Source organism: Gossypium arboreum, chromosome 11 (genome assembly GCF_025698485.1).
Source record: "Gossypium arboreum isolate Shixiya-1 chromosome 11, ASM2569848v2, whole genome shotgun sequence".
In the NCBI taxonomy this organism is placed as follows: Eukaryota; Viridiplantae; Streptophyta; class Magnoliopsida; order Malvales; family Malvaceae; genus Gossypium; species Gossypium arboreum.
The window spans coordinates 7,643,792-7,668,182 of NC_069080.1; the positions used below are offsets into that span (position 1 = coordinate 7,643,792).

The 24,391-nt window shown below is 32.4% G+C and overlaps 3 protein-coding genes and 1 long non-coding RNA gene across 6 annotated transcripts; 2 read left to right on the forward strand and 2 right to left on the reverse strand.

The window, feature by feature from the left end:
• Window positions 1–2,279: 2,279 nt before the first annotated feature.
• Window positions 2,280–6,301, reverse strand: LOC108460990 (AT-hook motif nuclear-localized protein 1-like). 2 transcript variants are annotated; one of them, XM_017760730.2, is made up of 6 exons: window positions 5,913–6,301; window positions 5,026–5,412; window positions 4,378–4,445; window positions 3,999–4,130; window positions 3,133–3,294; window positions 2,280–2,848 (listed from the first exon to the last, which is right to left on the reverse strand). In XM_017760730.2, exons 2-6 carry the CDS (start codon window positions 5,369–5,371, stop codon window positions 2,561–2,563), a joined length of 996 nt encoding a protein of 331 aa, XP_017616219.1. In that variant the 5' UTR covers window positions 5,372–5,412; window positions 5,913–6,301; the 3' UTR covers window positions 2,280–2,560. The 2 variants fall into 2 exon arrangements, with proteins under 2 accessions (XP_017616219.1, XP_052878009.1); XM_053022049.1 differs by having other exon boundaries at window positions 5,790–5,918.
• A 6,438-nt stretch (window positions 6,302–12,739) lies between these two features.
• LOC108457934 (uncharacterized) lies at window positions 12,740–15,228 on the forward strand. The gene has a single exon (XM_017757148.2). It carries the CDS (start codon window positions 13,087–13,089, stop codon window positions 15,007–15,009), a length of 1,923 nt encoding a protein of 640 aa, XP_017612637.1. The 5' UTR covers window positions 12,740–13,086; the 3' UTR covers window positions 15,010–15,228.
• Window positions 15,229–16,279: 1,051 nt separating this feature from the next.
• LOC128284144 (uncharacterized) lies at window positions 16,280–17,127 on the forward strand. Of its 2 annotated transcripts, XR_008274473.1 has the most exons (3): window positions 16,280–16,527; window positions 16,734–16,774; window positions 16,855–17,127. It is a non-coding gene; the product is annotated as an uncharacterized LOC128284144 (long non-coding RNA). The 2 variants fall into 2 exon arrangements; XR_008274472.1 differs by lacking the exon at window positions 16,734–16,774 and having other exon boundaries at window positions 16,280–16,531.
• A 492-nt stretch (window positions 17,128–17,619) lies between these two features.
• On the reverse strand, window positions 17,620–20,984 carry LOC108460012 (LOB domain-containing protein 19-like). Its single transcript, XM_017759398.2, has 2 exons — window positions 20,509–20,984; window positions 17,620–18,011 (listed from the first exon to the last, which is right to left on the reverse strand). Exons 1-2 carry the CDS (start codon window positions 20,791–20,793, stop codon window positions 17,736–17,738), a joined length of 561 nt encoding a protein of 186 aa, XP_017614887.1. The 5' UTR covers window positions 20,794–20,984; the 3' UTR covers window positions 17,620–17,735.
• Between the last annotated feature and the right edge of the window lie 3,407 nt (window positions 20,985–24,391).

A 24,391-nucleotide genomic window follows, 5' to 3' on the forward strand; every position in this document is an offset into this window, starting at 1 on the left:
CAAGATTTACTAGCTATATAAAGTTAATCAGAAAAAAAGCTACTCATCTATTTCCTGGAAGCAAAGAGGACTGGTTGATTGCAATATTAAAACCATGGGAAGAAGTTAATTATGAAGGTGCAGGAGGAAATTTCTGAGCATTTTAGGAACATTTATTTAAACCAAAAGAGAAAATGAAATAGGTTGGATGTTGGAAGTATTTGTGGAAAACCAATATAGTGACGAAACAAGAGTGTGCGAAAGAAAAGTAGAATTTGGTGACTTGAGAATTATAATAACATTCCATCTCCATGTCAACAATTTTTGCAATATATGGTAAATTGGGTCATTGTTTATTATTTGACTTGATATTTATTTAGCCTAAAACCAGGGTGGTTTGGTCCATGTCCTTTTCAATGGGAAACTTCCAAGCATATGTCTCCACATTTATAAATCCTAACAACAAACTATTAGTTTCTCATAATTCGCACGCAATTTTCTTCTTTTTACATTGCTCGTCTACTCACTACATTGGCGCCATGGCGGGGAAAGTAAAACCACAACAAACTTTCAGAGTTGTTTATGAGTTGGGTAAGTAAAAAAATTAGGTATGTTTAGGTTCGGATTTGGCCCGACCTAAAAAATAGGCTTAAAATTTATCTAAGTCCGACTTAAATAAAAATGTTAGAATTCGAGTCCGGCACAACCCACATTAAAATTTTTATATAAAAATAAATTTAAAAATATAACACATCAAATACACTAAAAATTAAAATAAATATTTCCTAACAAATGGAAAAATTTTAAAAAAACTTAAATAACATTAAGATAGGTACAATTTAGTAGGCAAATACATATAAAATAGTAGCTAAATTAATAATAAAACAAGAATTATACAATATCAAAACAATAACAACAAAATAGTAGCAATATAATAACGAAATGATAGCAAAACAATGAAAAACAGGTAAAAAATAAAAAAAATAGCAACAATATTTTTTTTTATGAAAATTTGGGCTAGGCCAAGCAAAAAAGTTTACCTGAGGCTTCACCCGTTTAGAAAATAAAATTTTTTTTTTTTTGTTTAAGCCTGTTTTTAGGATCTATGTTTTTGTCCAAACTCTCCTACTTTTCAAGCAAGTATTTAGCTCGGTTCATAGACAAGTCTAAGTTCAATGTCTCATTTATTTGATGTAGCAATTTACTTAATGAGTTGAAAGTAATAAATGTTGTTTTAAGTGAAAAAGTCATAAAAAAATTAAAGAGAGAAGAGAGTAATGACTATTGCGTGAGACATTCATAGGTTATGTGTCTTATAATGAGATTTAAAAAAATTTAAGGGAGATACTCATAAATTACGTGTCGCCTCTTAATTGGTAAATTATTATTAAATCTTTTGTTAAATCGATTATATGACTTGATGTGATGAAATTACATGATATATTAATTACTAGTAACAATAATTTTATTAAAATGGTTAAATTTAGTGTCATTTTGGTAAAAAAAAAAAAAAGAAGTGTTGGGCAAAGTAATCGATTAATGAGTCGGGCAAGATAACTAGTAGAGTAGAGGATGTATAACATAATTATAAACTGGTACATAGACATATTGACGTTTCATGTTTTTCCGACAGCAAAAGACACAGATTGAGAAGCATGTGTTGTTGAACGAGAATACATAAGCTCCTTATTTGTTTTGTTTGCAATGTCAAACTCCCTACATCCGATTCTATTATTTTATTTATTTATACACAAAGTCATCCTCTTTACTTTAGTTTTGGAAATTAATCATTTTAAATATTTAAAAAACATATTTTAAAGGACCTTTTTTTTGGTACAAACTGAGGGAGAGAAAATTATATGAATATTGATAAGTTGTCAACAAAGAGTTTTAATCAGTGCTCCTTTCATTTTAAACTATGATTAAAATGAAAAAATATATTGTCATATTCAAAATGGATCAAGTTAGGTCAAATTCGGGTCATGAATTATGAAATCCAAACCAAGTTCATAATTCAATTAAATTCTTTTTTTTGCACACCCATTTTAAGAGCTAAACCTTATCTAAACCCTCCCAAATTCCATGTGAGACTTTGGGCTTTAGTAGATAGTCTAACATTTGAAAAAGTCTAATTTAAAATGATTCATATTATTTTCTCAATTCATGAAAATTATATTGTATATATTATAGTTGTTCAAACGTATAAGTAGAAAATGGAGGGTCAAGGTTTACATATTATAGTTTAGGGTGTAATTTGGCATACTGGAAGAAGCAGGTTAATAATGGTATGATAAGAGTCATTGTAGTTGAATGAAAAATGAAACCATATGAATAGAAATGATAAAAATGTCACTACTACATAATTGGGAGATCTTTTAAAATCTAGGGCAACTCTCATCAATCAGGCTAAAAAAAGAAGAAAACATTGTCTTTGCCTGAGACATTAAAACCTAGCTGGATATTAATCCTACCTCATCATCCTACATTAATATTCAACAACACATAACACTCCGTACTCTTTGATGAACGAAAAACATCAGGGATTTTAGTCTAGTCAGCCTCCGAGTCTGATTTTATAAGATTAACCTGCTGGCAACGAAATGTTGATATCCGTTGCTGAATTCCTTGGCTCCTGCATGGTGGCCGCCCAATTTTCTCTCCGAAAGGTAGCACCGGTGAGGCTTGGTTTCAGGGCATTCGAATTTTGTTGTGGCGAAACAACATCTATGCCATCCTCTTTCTCAGCATTTGAAGCTGGTGCAGCGACCATACTCGGGTTTGGTGCAACAGTAGCTGGTATGGACTCGATCTTCTGCTTTTTGGGTTTTTGATCATGCTGGTTGCCAGGTAAAAAGCTGCCGACAACAACCTGATAATTCAACAAAAGATTAATCATCAATGTGTTTGAGACCAAGATTTGTCTAGACTCTTAAATCTTTTCCAATTGTGAAAGGCAAAGTATGAATCAATTCCATTCCAGCTCTCTACAATATTTTGAAAGATGTCTCATGCACTTCTCTCAGGTGTTCATACAACTCAGACTACGAGCTTGAGAGCCGATAGACGAGTACTTAGCCATCACTTGAAGCCCCTCAAATTAAACATATTATTGATTCTAAAAGGGAACCGGAAATTTAGCACTAAGAGGCTTACTTGTATAGGGCTGGCAGCTATAAGAAGCCCAGCAACTCCTCCTCCTACAACACGGCCATCAGCACTTGCCAAAGATACACTCATTCCACCAGATCGACTTCTCGTTCCTTGAGTTTCTGTAGGCATGAAGGATCCAGACAAGGAAAGTATCTCAAAGCGACCCTACAAGAAAATAGGACAGACAAAGTTTTCTATTAACGATTAGAAAATCAAAACAGAGTAAGAAGTTCATGTTGGCCTTGTTCAGCATCATAGTTGGCACAACTTTTGAGGTCAAAATGGAAAAAAGTTCCAGCTTTTTGAGGTTAAAATTTTGCTTTGACAACCCCCTCCTCTCCCTTCAAACGATATGCACTATCTACTTGGTTTCACGAGTATTTATCTTACCTGACATTTGTATCTTTATAATCAGTGGTTTTCACACACCTAATAGCATTATCCTTCGGAGAATAATGCGAACCATCTTATAATCAATTCCTCCCAAAGCATTCCAAGTTTTATGCACTGATAATTTCAAATTAGACCTGAAAATGTTTTTCCAGGAGGAACTTCAACTTACTCGGCTGCATTATAAAGTACATTCTCAGCAGCAAACGTCTTCCTTAGCGTACGAACATTTATAGGCATAACATCCTTTAAAATTAATGAGTATATTTTAAAGAATGTCTTGTATCTTATGAAATCCTTTGACAAACTTATATTAAACAGTACTGCAAACATTAGAATCATGCAACAAAACATTGATTCAAATTCCATAATCAAACACATTACAGATTAGACTACCGTTTTTGCATATAAATTAGACTATATGTTATTGGAAACTCCTCATATTTCAGAATGTGATAGTAATTTCAAAATTGCCTAACCTCGTACGTAAGAGTGCCCCCAGAAGAATCGGGTTGACGAAGTGTAACATTTGAAATTACTCCATTGGCAGATAGGATGCAAATAGCTCTCGGTCCTTGTTGAGAAAATGATATCACCTTCATTGTCACATCCTTAAACACCACAAAATCAAATATAAGGAAAGTAGTAGATAATGATCACCTTAGAGACCACGAATATAGCCTATCGAAGGTCTAAAGTCTAGAAAAAAGTTATGAACAAGGAAAAGAACACTAGCGACCACGAAAAGGATGGACCCAGAAAGCCTACACAAGTCTTTGGCAATGATAGAAATGAAGCATAAGAATGTTCCCCGATAAAATGAATAAACTCCTCTCTGTTTCCTATATCAAAACTTACCTCGCCAGCATTGACTGTGATAACATGAGGAGTAAAACTTGACCCGACAGAAGTAGCAGCCCATTCACCTATAAATCATTTAAGCAACATCTGTAAGTACAGAATTTCACTGTTAAACTAAACAAATAAACAAATCATGTGCTGATATACCTTTAGCCTGTTTGTCAAACAAACATAGATCTACTACATATTTTTGCAAAGAAGCCCTTTAAACCAGATTCCAGATGGTCAGAGAAAGAAACATACTTTCAGACCAAAAGATATTACTAATCAACCGATCTTGCTGCTTTAACCAGTTTCATTTTGTTTATATCACTGGGAGCATCTTGAAAAATCCTTCTTGAAAAATAAAATCAAAGACAGAATATTCCTAGACCTTCTACAGTCACAAAAAAAGGCCACTCATTCACAGAAACCAGTAACATCCTCCCAAATCTGAACAACGGCATCTCAGATTAGGTCCCACAAAAAGGTCAACAAGTATTATCAACTTCACATATAGAATCTTTCAAAGTGGCATTCAGAAAATTCCAAACCAATCAGGTGTTTTGAAGAATCTATAACATGATTGAACTCAAACTAAAACAAAACAACAGTATGCTAAAATTTGAATCAAAAGCAATAACTTTCCACAGAAAAGCTTGGTACCTAAATTCTCCAAGTCCATTCCCTTCTGATGTTTAATCTGGTACCCGCTACCTCGTCCTCTCCCACGCTTTCCGCCACCACTCGAGAACTCACCTCCGCTGGTCGGGACAGCTGAGGAAATAGGCATTGGTGACAATGCCCTCGCCATTGTCCCATCTGGCCCATATTTCCTAGGCCTACCTCTCTTTTTCTTTTCTATACTACCAGTTAACCCTACACTAACTGGTGAAACATCCTCTGTTGTTGAGCCGACACCAATCTGGCTAACATTTTCGGTCCTAGGTGCCATTTGATAAGCTGATGGAGCTTCTGCTCCTATCACTGTAACACCTGAATTTGTCTCCATGCAAATATTAAATTATACTTAACAGACTCCAAGCCGGTCACCTATAAAACAGAAATCTTCAACAAAAAATCAGAAAGGTAACTATACGATACACACATCCTCCTCCTATATTTTGCTCCATCATCACTTATTTCACTTAGAACGGAAGTTGTAAATTAATATTAAAAAAAAAAAGATATCAAAATACACCCAAAAAAATCGGAAAAAAAAAAGTACATTAAAAAAAAAAACTCAACTTTCAGTTTAGTTGTGATGATCACAATTTCTTAACACAAACTAATACTCAACAAAAACCTTACTGTGACAGTAATAATTACGTAATCAACCTAGAGAATTGCTGATAGTTGAGCATAAAAACACTCATACCTGCAAAGCTTAGCATTTAAAAAAAAACAGAAGAAGATAATTTGTAACTCACCAAATCTTTAAAAAAAAAATTATTTTCATCTCAATCAAAGAAAAAGAAGAAAAAATCAAAATCAAAAGAAAGTATTATAAATAAACTTAGAAATTAAACGATGTTAAATGTAGAGATCATGACCTGTAACTTCTAAGCACCACACCAGAACAAACTCTTCACTGACACTATTCTTCTCAGACCTGTTCACATTTCCCTGTAGCAAAGTACTTCGAAACTTTTTTTTTTTTCTGTCCAACCAACATAATTTTCTTTTCCAAAAAAAATCTAAAATATTTATATAAAAAAAAACTGTTACTCAAGATAAAAAAAAAAAGTTCAGAAAACCGCTGCCGGTTCTTTTATTTTCTTGTCTGAACAGAGACTTTTACTCCGAGAGAACACAGAAAACAAAATGAAAATACAAAATATGAAAAATAAAATATTTTAATAAAAGTTAAAATAAGTATTAATTAGTAGGTAAATTGATAACCCCGATATATAAAATTTGGTTAAGAAGAATTTCACGTCCGGTAAACGAAAATTGAATTTGAAACTTGAATTAAAATGGGGTAAAATAGTAATTTGGTGAAAAAGATATGGGAAATAAAATAAGGGAGAAAAAGTAAAGTTAATAGCTTTCCTAAAATATTTATTTGTGTCTTCCATTTCAAGCTGGAAAGTTGGCGTTGGAGGGCCCACCTTTTTCAAAGTTATGCTATTTTTATTAAATAAATCCGTACTAATTCTTTTAAAGCAAATATTTTAATTTTAATTATAAATAGCTTTTTTTATTTTTATATAATATTAAAGTAATGATGGGGTTACACTATATAAATTTATATCAAAATTTTATTTAACAAACATTTTAACCATCATTTTATTTAATCTATATAATTATTTTATAATTTTAAAATATAAATTAATTTTGAAACATAGATATTATTAAATACAAAAATATTTTAATTATGTTGATAGTTATACTTGAATTCTAAAAAATAAAATAAAAAAATTATATTTTAAATTTACCAAAAGTGTATAGAGTTACCACATATTTTAATCTAACTATAAATGTTGTATTTCTAAATTTTTGAAAGTTGATCCTGTAACATATCCGAAATACTATTATACTTGGCTGATAAATACTACGGGTATTTTTTCGACATTATATCGCTGCTAGTCTGCTTTTTGTCTTTTTCAGCAAATAAAGAACGAACATCTTAGATTTTGCCCTTGACTTGATGTCTTAATCACGGTTGTGCCACCGTAGACGTAGAGTGCGGACTTTCTTTTTGTTTTTTTGCTCGTTCTTGTTCTTCTGCTTCTTCCTTTTTTTCTATATTTCTTTATTATAAGCGTTTCTGATTTTTTCCTGATGATAATAATGAGGCGTTTGGGAGTGATGATCGCGTCACCTGTGGGTGAAAGTCATATTGTCTCATGGTCGGATATGATTGGATAATCTCTGGCACACCTCTTTCATACGTCATGTAAGATTTTATGGCCTATGTCCAAAAAAAAAAAACTGTTTTAATGGTACAAAGCAAGTCATATTCAAAGCGCGAAATCAGAAAAAAAAAAGAACTAATTGAAATCAAAATTAAATTGCAAGTTTTTTAAAAATATATAAATTTATTGTATTAATTAATCTTTTTTTTTTTTTTTACTGAGATTAAACTTGTAGTGTTTTTTTAATCTCAATGCAGAGTGCTGTGAGGGTGGCTGAGTTACAGTCATATTGTTGAGAGGTATAGTTGTGTGAGAGAGAGGCATGTTGTTAATGTAAGTTCACATGGCTGTCAAGTGTGAAGACAAGGGCCCTACTCTTTGAATCTTTTTCAAAGATTATTTAAGATAAGCTGTCCCCAACTTACCCTGACCACTATTTCCTAATTTTGGATTTGGTCTTCCTTCCTCCCCACTGCTCAAATATTTTATTATGTAGGTTGAAAATGGCTTTTCTTTTTAAGAAAAAAAATTATTTGTTTCTTTTTTTTTTCAACTCAAAAAGGGGGAAAAGATATGGTTAGGAAGGAAGAAGGTTGACTATGAGTTGATTCAGACTTATTGAAGAGGGAAAAAAAAACCCAGCTTGTTGAAGGTGTTATCGCCGTAAGGCCATAAGCAAAGGAGGTGAAGGAAAACTTATCGGCATTGGATTTGGGTGGCATCGATAAATAGAGGACTCTTTAGTTTGGACACTTGATTGTTAAAACTAAAATTCTTTATGCTATCAGTGTGTTTGGTGTTTAAGCATGTGTTAAGATCGGACAATCAATTCGCACGACATTTAGCTAGCTTTGCTACATTAGGGGTGATAGTGTTTTTATTGGTGGCATCAACCACCGAACCATATTTGCTTTTGGATTTGTATAGATAAATGATATTATTAATGAATACAAGTGAAGTCCCTTTTTTTTTTTTTTTTTCTCATTCTTCATTTAAAAGAACGGTTTTCCATCGGAAAATAATTAAAGGAAAAAAAAGGCAAGTATCTCTCTCCACCGAGGGAGAGAGTTTCCTATTACCGGCAGCGGCTAACGAAGGTCTAAAAGGCCTTCTTTCGGTTTCAGCTTAAGAATGGGCTTGGTCTTGACCCACAAACCTCTTCCTCCTTTACCAGGAATGTTTAAACAATCGAATTCGATTAATATTTAAATCAAATTATTATTAATTAAATTATTTAAAATATAAAAATAATTAATTGTTAATTGAATTGAAATATTTTAATTAATTTAATCGATTAATCAAAATCTATATATTTTGTCTTTAGAAACACGTCATAAATCTTGAAATTCAGTTAATTACCCAGTGAAAATGACAAATAAGACATTAGAAACAACTTTAAATAATATATATTATTTATTTCGATTAATTATTTAGTTTCGTACCGAATTAACCGATAACTAAAATTTCAAAAAATCATTAATTGATTTCCGACCAAACTAAATTCAACCATTGTTCTATTAACTGAATTAAATCGATTAGATCAATTAATTCAATTTTAACCGAACTGTGTACACTCCTAATTATCATGTTTCCCTAAACTATCATTTGGTCATTGAAAATAAATTTCACATAAACTCCATTTTATTATATATTTTCGGTAAATTTAGTGTCTTTTACTCTAATTTATTTATTTATAGTCTCTCTACTTTTTGAAATATATATTTTAGTCCTGATTTCTAACTTAATTTTTCCATTAATTGTGAATATTATTTGGTATGACTAATGTTTTAGACTATACAATGATGATGTGACATATAAATGTTGTTGTTTTTTGTAATTAGATAAATGTTATTTTATTTATTAAATATGCAAAAGTTATCCAATTGCAAAAAAAAAAAAAATCGAATTGTATGTATCACATCATCACATGTTTACGTTGATTATTTGATATAATGAAAAAAAAGTTATAGAAATGAAAATATACAATCTGAAAAAATAAAGGAACTTAAAATTATCGGTTTATGATAGAAAAATTAAATCCATAAAATGTATAATATGAAGACCTTATATAGAATTTGACCATACAAATAATACATAAAACTTGTTATCATCGAACAAAGATTACATAAAACTTGTTATCATCGAACAAAGATTGAAGGAAAAAATATTTTAACCACAAAGGGTAATGTTAGGAGATGAATACGGGCGTCGTCAAGGAGGGCTAGCAGGGGCTGGCCTCCTCAATCTTTCAAGACTTTGTATAATTTTATTGACAATGGTAAAATTACATTTGACTCTTAAAATTATTATCGCATTGATAAAAAGAAATATGTAGAATTGTATTTGGCCTCTCAAAAAACAGTTTTAATTTAGTATTACTTTAAATTATACATTATTTATTAGTTATCTCTAAATTTTTAATTAATCAGATTTATATATATTGTATTTTTGTAGAGGCTGCTAAAAGGGCAAAAAGCATATGATGGCAAGGTCCTTGGAGTCTGGTGCAACCAGGAATCTTCTTAATTTAGAGAGGGACCTTAAAGTGGTGTGGTCCGGGACAAGAATATTGGTGAGTGGATTACTGGGTTTGCAAGGAGTGTGGGCTCTTGTTTTATCCTGCAGGCGGAGCTTTGAGATTTGTTTGATGGTTTTACATTAGTATGGGCTATGGGATTTAGACAAGTGTCATTTCCGTAACTTTTAATTTTTTATTTTAGTAAAATAATATATTAAATATCAACTAATTAGGGATAGAAGCGAATGTGATTGATGTTGTGTACGAATGGCAGTAGATTAAGGCGAATGTTATTATGTTTTATAATTGTTTTATTATGATTGTATAATTTTAAAAGTATTTTCATTGGATTCGTTTCCTTTAATTTAATTTTATTATCTATTTTTAATATATTTAATTTTTAAAATTAAATAAATATCCTTCAAAAACATAAAATATAAACTTTTTTTATGATATATGATTACATTTTTACCATTTTGATCGTGGTATATATATAATACAAATAAATATAAAATGGTAATTTTTTTTATAATGAAGCGGAAGAGAATAATTAAGTAATTACTATAATTACTTCATTTGTACTGTGCAAAAGAAAAGATTCACCTACCTCATCTCCCATCCCCACCTCTATATCCACTTTTAAAAAGAAAATTCTACTAAATTTGAGTGTCAAGTTTAATTTAAAAAAATCGAATTTGATTTAATATTATCTATTGGACAGTTAAATTCTAGTTTATTTGGCATTAATATTATTATTAATGTAAGAAAAAATTATTTAATCAAGTCGGGTGGTTTGAAATCTATTGAACAATTTGAGTTTTCTCATCCCTATTCAAGTTTAAGTTAAGAAATTTGAATTTGATTTAATATTATCCATTAGACAGTTTGAGTTTTATCTTTATTAACATTAACATTGTTATCAAGTATAAGAAGATGAATAATTTTAAGTTAATATATTAAAAAAGAAAAAAATAATTTGGATAAGTGCCAATCTAATTCATTTTGCTTAAATTTATAATACATTTTGGATATAGTTTTATTTTACTCATAAAAACATAAATATATAGATCTAGTTGCACCCTAAAAACTTTTCTTTCCATCTCAACCATGTTTTGTTTCCCTCCTTCAGTTGAGGCTCAGCCGCGGTTTTCCTTTTTTTCTCCCACCCCTCTGTTCTCTCAGCCGTTGCTTTTTTTCGCTCATTCCTTCTCACAAACTCTGCGCCTCTCCACTACCCACTTCTATTTTACGGCTCTCTCTCTCTCTCTCTCTCTCTCTCTCTTTTTGTTCCTAGTAATTGGATTTTGCCTAGTTATTAGATTTCTATCTGTATCCTAGTAATAAAAATTTTGCCATCTTTTTTTTCTTTTATATAGAAGCATGTTGGTTTGTGAATAAAGCTTTCCCAGCTTCAGAGTTTCCCATGTCGATTTATTTGTCATTAACATATTTTTAAAATTTATTATTTCAACAGAAAAAACTTAAAATGAAGGAGTTGAATTTTAATTTGAATCAGATGTGAATATTTGAGTAAGCTGAAATTGAATTTCCAATAGTGTAATTGGGGTTTTTACATTAATAATACAAAAAATTACAAAATAAGGTGGAAAGTAAATTATTTACAAAAATAGATAGTTTTGAACAGAAAAACAACAACACTACCTATAAAAATAATATTTTAATAAAAAAAATATTTTCCAAAGAAGGAGCGACACCCTTTTTCACATGTCATTTTACTTTTTTATATTTTATATTTTTTAGTGTTATGTTTATATTTTAATTTTATTAATAAAAGATGCTAAATTATTTTATTTTATAATTATAAATTTTAATATTTAAAATAATAACTAAATTGATAAAATTTTGATAAATTTGACATAAAAACATTATTGTAAACTTCCTAAATAAACATTTTTGTGAGTTTTATTTTGGTCATCATTTTTTTTAAAATTTCATCACTTCTAGTCATTTCACGTTAAAATGAATTTGGTTACCAACCATAATTTCAATATGACATTTTTTATTAGTATAATAATAAATTTAACTGCTAATATTTTACATATTAAAATGTATTTGATCACTAAATAAAATGCCAATCTAAATAAAATGCCAATGTGGCCTTTTTTATGGGTTTAATAACAAATTTAGTCTCTAATATTTCACACATCCTATCAAATTAATTCTATTTTAGAAAATTCAACACATTTCACTCTCAATGTTTACACGTTATCAACTCGTTATTATTCTAAATATTAAAAAATTATAATTATAAAATATTAAAAATATAAAATAAAATGATTCAGCCATTTTTATAAATGTTAAAATTTCTATCACCAAATAAGAACTTATTAAAAATCTTGAGTGATTGTTTAGGTAGTTTATCTAGTAGCGGAGTTAAGGGTTGACAGTGGTCGATCCTTTAAAATAAATTTTTTTCATTTAGGCTATTTTATAATTTATAAAATTTAAATTAATAATAATAAAAGATAAAAGATGATTTAATATTTTAAAATTATAAAGATATAAATTATAAAAATAGTGACATTCCATTCCCACTATCGTAAAAATGTAAAATTTAATTTCAGCTTCACCCAAAAAAATCTGATGTTTTTATGTTAAATTTACCAAAAAATTAAATTGATCATTATTTTAAATATTAAAAAATTATAATTAATAAAATTTTTAAAAATATAAATTTAAAACAATTTAAGCTTGTTTACTAAATAAAATAAAATTATAAAACTCTAAAATTTAAACATAAAACTAAAAATAAAATGAAAAGGGTACCGCGTCCTTATTTGGTGACACCCTTTTGAAAATTAAAATATTAAATTATTATTAAAATACATTTTTATAGTAATATCGCCTCACAATATTATTTTTATTGTTCACTTATTTTTGTAATTAATATTTTCCTTATTAATATAAAAACCCCGAACCTGGAATCAAACTTTTCATTATTCGTAGCTCAACTTGGAATGGATTACGCATTAGCCTTTGTGCTTCAATCTACCATCCAATCAAAAAATCAGGTCGCGCTAAACAAAGAAAAAAAAAATTATGTAACAGACAAACATAGCGAAGTTACATACAGAAAGAAACCAAACAAAGAGAAAATAAAAGTTTTTTCTGTATATTTTTAAAATTAAAGTAAATTGGAGCTGAAGCAGAGTAAAGGCACGGATTAGACCCCTTTTTCTTCAAAAAGAATAAAAAAGAAAAATTATAGACAGAGACAGTAGAAGACAAGAAACCCTTTGAGTTCCAAAAATGTCAGATAGAAACTGAATCCCCTCCCTCCCTCCCTACCCTTCTCTTTCTAGTCATCTCCATCTTCTCCAACGCTAATCCATGAATCCCAACAAAACCCAAGACCACATCTTCCATCAACACCATGGTATGGGCCCATCTTCCCACATCATCCACTCCCAATCACAGCCCTCCATTCCTCTTCACGATGACCCTTCCTTCTCCCTCCCCGAAATCGTCCTTTTCCGCTCCTCTCCCTCGGCCGACTCCCCCACCCCTTGCGATTCCGATAACGACGATGCCGCCACTGCTCACCCCCCTCTTTCCTCCACCCCTTCAACTGACCTAACAACCCCTTCCCATCAAATTACCAATCAGCCCCTCGGCTACATTAGCCCCGAGCCTCACATTTCCTCTCAGTTCTACACCTTCAACGCTGAGTCTCATTCCCTCATGATCCGTTGCATCCGCGAGCAGCGTTTGGCCACACCAGCTGAGATCCGAGCCGCCACGCCGCGCTCCGTCCTCAAATCCTGGCGCGCCGTCTGGAAGGACCGCAACGAAGACACTGCTTACCTAACTGCCTGGAAGCGGATCCAGGACAAGCTCACGGCTCACGTCGACCCCAATTCTGGTAACGAATTCCTTTGCTTCAAAAACAATTCCAATCAATTCGTTTCCCATGTTAATCAATGGCAAGATATCGTTATGAGTTTCCACGGAGACGCCGATTTAAAGCACTTAGGGCTTAAAGAAACAATAGAGAGAATTAAACAAGTTTGGACTGTAGGTGCTAAGTTCTACGGTATTCCCGAGAGTTACATTAGGGGTTGTGTTGCGGCGTGCCCTGTGTGCAATGCTTCCTCGGGCTCTGCTTCCAGGAGCAAACGCCGCCGTTTTGAGTACACAGAGTCTTTTGACGTGCCTGCAAAGGAGGTACCTCATAGGTTGCAGCAGTTGGCTGCAAAGCACAAGGTTGTGCTCTGTATAAGACAGAAGTATATAAGGTATAAGCCCTTTATGGCTGAGGTGAAGGATTATGCTTGTCATCGAGCTGGGGAGCCTGCAGCAAAGAAGTCAAGGATTTTGAAGAGGGAACCTTATGCATCTAAGAGGTGTGGTTGTGGATTTAGAATTAGGGCAATAGTGCCAATTGCCAATTATAACGAGAAGGAGAAGACATTTGTATATCAAGAGGAAGGGATGGCTGTCTTTAAGTTGTATGCGGTACACTCCGGGCATGAGCCAGGGCCACTAGACGGGAATGCAAGGATTATGCATAGGGTTGTTGGGCATAAGGGAGGATTTGTGATGGACCAAGATATGGTTTATGGGGTAAGTGAGGATTTGGATAGCGAGGGGTTTGGGTTGATGGGAAAGGAACAAGGAGACTTGCAGCTTGCCATTTTGCAGCAGGTGCGAGAGTTGAGAGCTGAAATTGGGTTGTTAGAAGGGAGGATCGGCAAGATTCCTCATCAGTTACTGGGTTCAGTATCTAGGGAGCTGTTTGAGATTTTAAGTAAAGTTAGAAGTTTTGGAGAAGAGGGTCCAAAGTCAATTGGATTGCTGTCTGACAAGCCTCATCCTGATGACTTGTTGGTAGAAGAAAATGATTTGGCGCACTGGGCTGATGACCACCATGATCGGATATATGGGGATGGAAAGGATGCTGAATTGATTGAAGATGATGATGACAGTTTTGGAAGGACACTTGGGGATGTTGTTCCTTGGGACCAAATGAGGACGGATAGAAGGAGTCAGAAGGATTTGATGAGTGAGCCTTGTAAGATGGATAAGTGGTTGAAATGCAGTGATTTTGACGAGAAGAGCATTCTTGACTGCGAGGATACTAAACTAACCAAGTCCATGAGACATGATGATTGCATAGGGACAGATGTAGGTCTTGTTGGCATTCAGGTTGATAGTTTCTACCAAGATAACCCCAAATGGTATGATTCTCCTTGTGGATTAGATTCCAGCACAGACTGTGGTGACAGTGGATTTAGACATGGAGAGATTGTGTAGAATCCTGATGAGCTTGGTTAACCCACTCTAACATAAACATGAATTTATATTGTCCTCTTCATCCCTTCTCACAGCTACCACTGGATTGTACATTTATGTATACTGATGATTGGAGCTTCTCACAAGCTTGTAGGTGTCGTGTTTGGTTCTGTAAAGTATAGCCAATTGGGCTCATCTGCACATACCTTATTCATAACTATTTGTTGACCGTGTTGTGGACATTCATGACTCTTAGTTCGTGATTAATTATCCTTAATTGCTCACTTTAGAAATTGATATGGACTTAATTACTTCAATTTTTTGAGAGAGATCAATATGCTCAATTTTAAAATTTAGAGAGACTAGAGTGGTTTTTTACCATCAAGATGCCAAAGGATTCCAACAATGAGATAATGAAAAAGACCTGCAAGAAACTATATTGTAAAAGGAAAACGCTAATGACATGGTTTTTCATAAATCTAAAAGTATGCAACAAAGTAACATTTATGCATAGTGCCTAGAAGTTTGCATAAAAAAGACCTTCCGTTTCTAGTCGAAACCGGAGCAAAAGCAATGAAGAATCCGATCGTATCATCGCAAATTGCAACCGAATCAAGTGCAGAATCTGTTCCACACCAATCATCAGAAAAAAAGGCAACAAAATACCAGAATATGCATCGCTAGATGTACCTCTTGGAGCAGAGTAGATACCATACATACTACTGCATTTCCATAATTAGAACCACATTACAAAATCAGTTATCGCGGAATTGAAGTTCAAGCACATTTCTTTTACAAAACTAGAGATTCGAGCATACAGTCCAATTAAACAATATACCATCTAAATAACAAAATGAAGATTATTTGCTCTCATCAGATCAAAGAAAAGGTAATATGCAAAATGCATTGAAAGAAAAGCAAATAAAATGCAGGGATCACTATGATCTAAGAAGGTTGGGTCATCCATGCCAACATAAAGCCATTAAAGAACTCGACCACATTTAAGTAGCAAATGCAAGTTTGCTTTAAACATATTTGCTTTAATCAAAGACACAACTTGGAGGGGAATAATACAAAGTTCCTAGCACTATAAGCAACAATTATGTAGATACACATTTGGTGTAGTATTTTTTCTTGTGTCAAATTAAAGTCATTTCTACATGGACTCACACACTAATCGTAAAAAGAAGAAAAATTCACAACCTCGATATGTGCTTAAGTATCAGAAGATGGCTAAAGAAGCTGCCTTACAGCAGTCACTCTATAGCCAATTGGGCTCATCTGCACATACCTTATTCATAACTATTTGTTGACCGTGTTGTGGACATTCATGACTCTTAGTTAGCTTCTCATATATTACCTTCCCTACTTGGTGGTAATATAACTATTGAAATTCAACTAATGTGCCTCTGTAGAGAGTTGCTGACCTGTTCTCATAATATACTTTTGTAGTTTATTATAACAAGATTAAGGCTTTGCAACTTATGCCCTGAGCATGGCAGGGAGTCAGACCAGGATTTTGGCCTGCAGACTGAGATTGTATGTGAGTTTATAGTTAAAATTATGTTTGTGTTTCTTATGCCATCTATTGAATGATTTACTTCTCCAGGGCTGACTTTTTAAACTTGAACTGCTATCTTAAGACATGATGCATGTTTGCTATGTGATATTTTTCAACTGAAACTATCAAAATAACAAAATTATGACTTACTAGGCAGTTTATTATTGGTGGGCTTTCATTGCAGTTAATAGATGCGGGGAACAACCCTATTTTGACAAACAGTTGGTGCCTTATCTATCTTAATTTACAGGATCTCTCATGCATAGGTACCAAATATGTGTGATCTTACATTTCTTTCTCTGCAGGTATACGCCATTTTGTTGTAAAATTATGGTAGGTTGCCTGTTTTCTAAAATGCAGTTATGCTTCAATTATGTTGAGACTTTTGGAAAGGCATTTTGGTTCATCGAAGGAGTCCATATCCAATGGTTTTCCTGCATGGAAACCATTTCAAATGTGATGCTTTCTTATGTAATTGTTTTAAATTGGTTAATTATCCATTATCGATACGATGCCTTATGTATATGTTTCAAATAAGTTAATTACAGTGAAAGGAAATACTGCTTGCTTTGATAAAAGTTATTAGATGAGTCCAGATGGTAGATAAACTCAAGGCTGATTCATGTCCCCAGTTGCATGGGAGAGAAATAGGTTGAATATTTGAGGCTTAGACAGTGTTCTTGGTTCTAGTTGTGTTTCTTTGTGTAGAAAGCATGAGAAGCGACAAGATGTTTTGATTAGATGACTATATAGCATATAAAGGCTGGTCTTTAGTTTGGTGGTGCAGATTTCAGATTGAACTGAAAACTGGTTCATATTTTTTTTATCTAGAATCTATTTTAGCTTTGCAGTCAATTTCATGAGGAATTGATGTCATAATCTTTCTCCTTTTTAACTTTTTTCCCCACATCACATGCACGCACTCATATATATATATATATATATATATATATCTCCTTTTGGATTGTATTTATAACTAAATTGAGCACTGACTGGATTAATATCATGAATGCCTTCCATTTTTGGAAGGACTTAAATATACTGCTGTAGAAAGAAAGAAGAAAAGAAAAGAAAAGAAAAAAAAAAGAGTTCGATTTCATTAGTTTCCTTCCAGAATCAGGAGTAGTTAAGCAGGACAAAGCCCACTAAGGGTTATGGGAGTTTACAACAGATGAATCAGAAGTTTTTAAGTGGAAGTAGAAGGGTGGAATCGGACACCTGGGAGATATCTGGAGACGAATTCCCTGGTTAAAACTTGAAGCTCCTCGTTCTCTGCAACTTGGTCAAATGAATTTGGGAAACTTGTAAGCCCAACTGAAGTCTGTTGTGGCGGATCAAAGTGTGTGGACATGTTAGAAGAAGACATCAATTCGGATCCTATTTCCGATGAGGATGGAGGATGACGCTGCAACGTAGAAAGACGGGCCTGGGTGTAGGCTAATTCCGCCTGTAAATTCACTACCTACAAATATCATAACGTAATTGTTTAACATTACAGAAACTTGATTTTTCACGGTTCAATTCAAGGCTGATGTTACGACGAAACCGTGTAGAAAATTTAAAACTAAACAAAGGTTTTCGATTCCATTTCCGAGCAAGATTACGAACACTCAAATTTCAGGTGCAAAAGAAAAGAAAAGAAAAGAAAAAAGATGGGATCCAATTCCTCTTTACTCTATTGCTTTTAATGTGTATGGTTTGATCACCGTTTGAAGTTAAGACTTGTATATTTTCCTCAAAAAGAGAAAAGAAAATGGACTTAAACGGGATCAAATGAAATATGAAATTATCTATTCATTTCCTTTGTGGGAGATTTTGTAATCAACATAAATATCAAGCCTACCGTGAACATTACAATCACCATACTATTTGAGGCAATTAAGATTTAGTTAGAGGAATGGCTAAGCCTTCTGTGTAGCCCCAATAAATAAAGAAACAACATATGCAAAACCATATAAAACAGAGATAACTACTCCAAAAAAAAAAAAATTATATAAAAAATACTTCAAATAAAACAAAACTGAGAATGTAACACAATACATTTTCAATATTTAATTTTATACAAACTTTACGTAAATTTTTTCATCTAATATCATTTAATTGTTTATAAAAAAATTATATATCTTTCTGGGTATTAAAATTTTGATGTAATTCAAATTAAACAACACATCTAGCTAACTATTGTTTTATCTATCTTCAAGAAATTTAGAACAGTCAATATTAACATGATAATGGTATCCTACCTAATTAAAGCTTCACCTATACATTTACTTAAACCATTTATTTAAGTCACATCCTTAATAAAGTTGATATTACCCGTCAATTAAATCTAAATTTAATTAAAAAATTATAAATTTTTTATAATAATAAATATTATTTTATTTTTATATTTTTATATTTTTATATAGATACTAAAGAATAAGTACATTTCATAATATTTCAACTCAAAACTCATTATCATTTTTAGTCAGCTTTTACCATTTCAATTAAAACCATATTTAATTTTATAGAAATTCTTTATAAATTTGTTAAATAATTCTTTTTACCATGATGTAGTACTATTTTTCTCCTTTCGTATATCTGCCTAACATATGAAAGTGGAAAAAGAAAGAATAATATTCTTAAAATATATCTTGGAAATGATGGTTAAATACTAATAATAATTCCCTAAAAAGAAAAAAGAAACCCTCAAGTTGTAAATTATTAATTAAAGACCCTATTTAGTGGATGTGATGCAGAAGAATAGCTATCCATATTTCATGTGGAGTTTCTCAAAAGGCATTTCACGAAGAAGATAATCCTTACAAGTAAAAATCAAAGGAAGATTTGATTTTGTTGAATGAAGTTCACCATGATCGAACCTTCACATGGTAGGACCCATGAGCTTCTTTGAAAGCAAGAACAAAGAACACACCCATCAATTAACTACATTTTACTATCCTCTCTTTTTTTTTTTTTTATAAATAAAAAGGGAAATGTAAACAAAGTCAAATCCAAAACTATTTGAATATTTCTCGAGTTGCTAAACTTATGCTTGCTGGCTCCGGCAAGCAACCACACCCACTTTGCCATTCACCACTAAACCGCAGTTAGTATGACTCTTGGGGCGCAATTTCAATTAAAAAAGTGTTGTTAGCCAACGAAAAAACACCACCTTTCCAAGTGAACTACGCCCGAGTTTCATCACTACCGTTATCGAGTGATCGATGTTTTTTGAGGGTAAACAAAGCTGTGGGTGATTAGGCTTAACTATTTTATAATCACAGAAGCCAAGAGAAGCCTACTACCAGGTAGGGGCTGTCACTATGAACGTGCTAATATTAGGTATTTATTACCAACTTTTTTATTTAATTTTTGGTGTTCAAGAAATATTTATTGGTTACAAATGTGAAAACCTTGACTAATTAGATTGCTTCCCCTGTCCAATATATGTATATAATATTTGAGTCAGTTGTCAAAATTTTACCAAATGGACTGCGCGCTCCAAGGCACACGTTTGCATGAACATTGAACCTGTGAAGAACTTTCAGAGTTTTGGCCTTTTTCAATTATGGGGTGTTCTGGTTGGACTTGGAGGCCTATCCTATGCTACGAAACAGCTGGTTAGTTTATGCGAAATCTGGGTATAAGAATTTTTTTCAAACTAGCTAAGTAGCCCTGCTGCATGCAATTGCTACCAGCTTATTAGAAGAATCTGAAAGAATTAAGAAATAAATATTTAGAAGTTAACTGTAAAATGTTTAGCTGCATGCATGCCAGCATGTCTGCCATGGCTTCCTATGATTGAACAGAATTTTGAACTAAGAAAGAAGAGAAAAGAAAGCAAAAACACTAAACCTAATGCTGACAATGAATGTTAAAATAGTGATGCGATGATGTCTGGAACTGGGAGAGAAATAATTAATACACAAAGAAAAAGGAGAGAAAATCTAAAATGAAAGTAAGAGGGGAGGGCAGACCTGTTGTTGCAGGGTGAAGAGGTGGCCGACGCAGCCATAAACAGGGTCTCGAACCCTAGCCAAAGCCTCATAACAGAGGGTAACGACGGCATCGAGGCGCTTGTGTACGGGTATCCGCTGCAGCATCTTGGAAGCATTGCTGGCACCGTAAACCTTGTGGACCGCAGCGAAGTGAGCCATCCCTTGGTCGGAGTCAAAATAGGGTGCAAATATGCACCCTTTTACGCACTTTCGCCTAAGGAATTTGCAGGCACCACAAGGCCCTCCTCCATTATTTCCACTCATCTCCCTCCCTTTCTCTTTCTAAAAGAGATTATTTCTGCCTTTTACAAGTAGAAAACTGGGTGTCGTTTGTTTAACCAGTTTTAGATAAGAAATATGTTAAAAGCTTCGCTACTCTTGAGGCTGTGGGTCATTTACCAAAAAGGAAAAAAAATTACTGGTAGTTCCATCCTTTTTCTAATTCTAAATAGAGGGATAGTGTTTTCTAAGCAATGCATTTAAAAGTCTAATTTTTTTTATATAAGTGATAGTAGTAAGGGTTGTCAAGAGAGAACTAAGTATAATTTAAAAGTCTCAAATACAAATCATGATTAATTATATAAATCTATACAGTTATTAATATATAAAATTATTTATTTTCATTTTAAGAAATTATAGAATTTCATGTTAGATTCATTGACACCCTAGAAATTTATTTCAAATGCTCGTATATATAAGCAGCTTATGTACATTTGAATATTCTACTGCAATGGACGTTTGTTTGGATTTTATTAAAGTTTAATTATGTAGAGATTGTTAATTATTAGTAGTAGATACTGTTTTAAAAAACGAACGTGGTATTTTGGGATAGAAACTTTAAAGCCACGGCAAAGCAAAGTAGAAGGTAAGAAGTGGAGCAGCAGCTTTGCTTGCGTGAAGCAAACATAAATACATATATGCAGTGAGTGGCTGGCAGTCTCAACTCAACTATCAATTTGTCATTCCAACCCTACCACAGGTGCGAAACCCACGTGTGACAAACATCCTTTCTCATTTCTATCATTCATCGTCTCTCATCTCCTCGGCTCTGACTACTAGAGCTTTTTTTTCACACAATTTTGGTTGAAATCAACGCCGTTTTATAACAGATATAGATAGATAGATTAGTGCTGCTGATTTTTCACCTTTGTCTTTGATACAAGGTCACAGCCTGCAATGAGTTTAATATTTTAATACCAGGTTGTTGTTTTCACCAGTTTTATATGGCGAAATGATTAAAACAACGTTAAACCATAATATGTTATAAGGCTAATTATTGTTTCCAGAGAATCACGTGCTTATGGAGTTGATTGAGGTGATTCTTTTGGGGTACATGAAATGAAAATAGTATAAAGGTGGTTCGTAAGTCATTAATTTGATTGAACTAATATTTGAGTTGAATTGGCGCATCAAGGTCCCACTCTGTAACATGGACTTGGAGGCCATCCCTTTTTACTTTGCTTATTATTGTTGAACACAGAATTCGGGGAAGATATCGTGTGAGTATGTCTAACGTCTCTCGCTGTCTCACTCTCATACGTACTTTTCACCTTTTTTGTAATTATTTTCTTACTTTTATGGCAATGATTTGTCTAGCTTTTACGGTTGAAACATCACTTGCCCTATAATTCATCATGTACCGACATGGTGGTAAATTTCTCTTAACATTGCCATATGTATGTGTATATATATTCATATGCATGGCTACCCAGTCAAGCACGTTGAATGATTAATCGTAGAGAAATAGTGTCGAGAAACAAATTCCTCACTTCAAATTTGTGGAAGCATAACTGATAGAGGCTTTAATCATTAACACAACTCCTATAATTAGAGTATAAAAGACAAGGTTAAGAAACTACCAACAATTACGACCTTAGCAAAAAGTGATCAAGCCAGTCGAAAATTAGGGAAGTGAAGCCTCCTCTTATCCAAGCTCCCCACGGTTTAATGGCAAGATTGAGGCTTATAGAATTTTGTGATCTTAGCTTAGAATTATATCTTATATAAATCACATGTGGATATTCTCTAAATATATTTTGATTTAAGTCTTAATATTTATAGGTCTTATTTAGAGATGTTTTAATTATTTGTCCAACACAATACATTCTAATTATGATTATTTGAATATATTCTTTATAATTACAATTATGATTTCATTTGTGATCTAAAAATTAATTAATCATACTTCTCACCTATATTTTTTAATTATTACTCCTTTCACTCTTAAAAGAAAATCTTCTCTCTTTCTTAAACTTTTTATACCTAGCCTTCTAGCTATATATGGTTAGAGCAGCAAATTTAGTGCAGCTTTTGTAGATAAGAGGGCTACTGAAAAATTCATCAAACCACAAACCAAAAGTTTCAATAAAATTTGCAGCCCTGGCTGCTGTTATGAAAGCTGAACTTGAAGCTAAGGTCTGAGTATTGCTTGGCAGCGTGGTTATAGAAGAATTGTGGTGGAATGTAACAAGTCTACAGCAGTCCACCTACTGGAAAATTATGCGGGAACCGATCAATTGGATAGGCAGCTGCTGCAAACACAATGGGAGATTCAAATCTCGTAGACGAGAATCATGCGGCAGATTCAAGTAGACAAGTACAGAAATACAAAGTTGCAGACATTATTGAAAACGCCATTAGCTGGTATATGGAACATACTCATTGAGGATGTAATGAATATTAAGTATATGCTAGGTTGTGATACTTGGGATCGTGTAGTTCTCCTTTATTATGAAAACTAAAATAAAATTGTTGCTCTGACTATTGTTTAATGGTGAATAAACCTGTGATCTAAAATAGTAGTGCCACCTAAACAAAGATTCTTCAAGTGGAGCAAGGTCTGCCGCCTAAACAAAGAACAATGAGACATGAAATAAGCATAGGCAGAACAAACATCATTTCTCAGTATAACTGGATATTCACATAAGGGTGTTTGAATTCAAAATCAAACAAGTAAAGTCGCTTTAATGTCACTAATATTTAATTACTTAAATCATTCCATTTCAGGATATGTTATGAAAAGAGGTGAGACAAACAATTCCCATGCAAAATAACAAAGCGGATATTCTTAAACTACAATAATTCATCAAACACAATTTCGACCAATAATTCATTTTCCTCAATATTAGACTAATTTAGACCATTTATAATTTATAAAATTTTAAATTGATAATGATAAAACTACATTATAACCCCTTAAAATGATAAAATTTAATTTAATTTTTTAAAATTATTAAAATTTAAACTATTATAATGATACAATTATATTTTTACTATAATAAAAATATATAATTTAATTCAGACTCCTTCAAAATAATTTCTGATTCCACAGCTGTTATACCCAAATAAAGTGGACATGAGAAAAATGGGATGTAAAGCCCAAAGGCTCCATTAACATATGGATTTGATGAACATTCAAAATGGGAGGTATTATTTGTCTTTCATTTTTTTTAGGTATTCGGCTTGCTTCTAGGGAAAGACAAATCCACAATTTTCCCTTAAAAGCAGTTTATATACAAATTGGGATTCCTTTAAAGAAAATTACAAATTGAGAAACCTTGTGAGTTAAATATAATTTTGGGGGTGGGGAGAGGAATTTAATTTAATTATTTTTATTTTAAGTAAATAAGATTTCTTTTTTTAGTTTAGAGTTGGGCGAAGTGGGCTTATTTTAAAATTTAAATTGATTCAAATTTTTTTAATTTTACTCCATTCCTTTCACGAAACTCAATTTTTCAAAAGAAAATTTGACCCTGATAAATTGAATCAAATTAAAATCTATGTATTTTATTATTCCTAATTAAAAACAATAAAATTTATAAAGAATTATTTTAGGTTAGAAAATAATAAAAATGTAAAAACA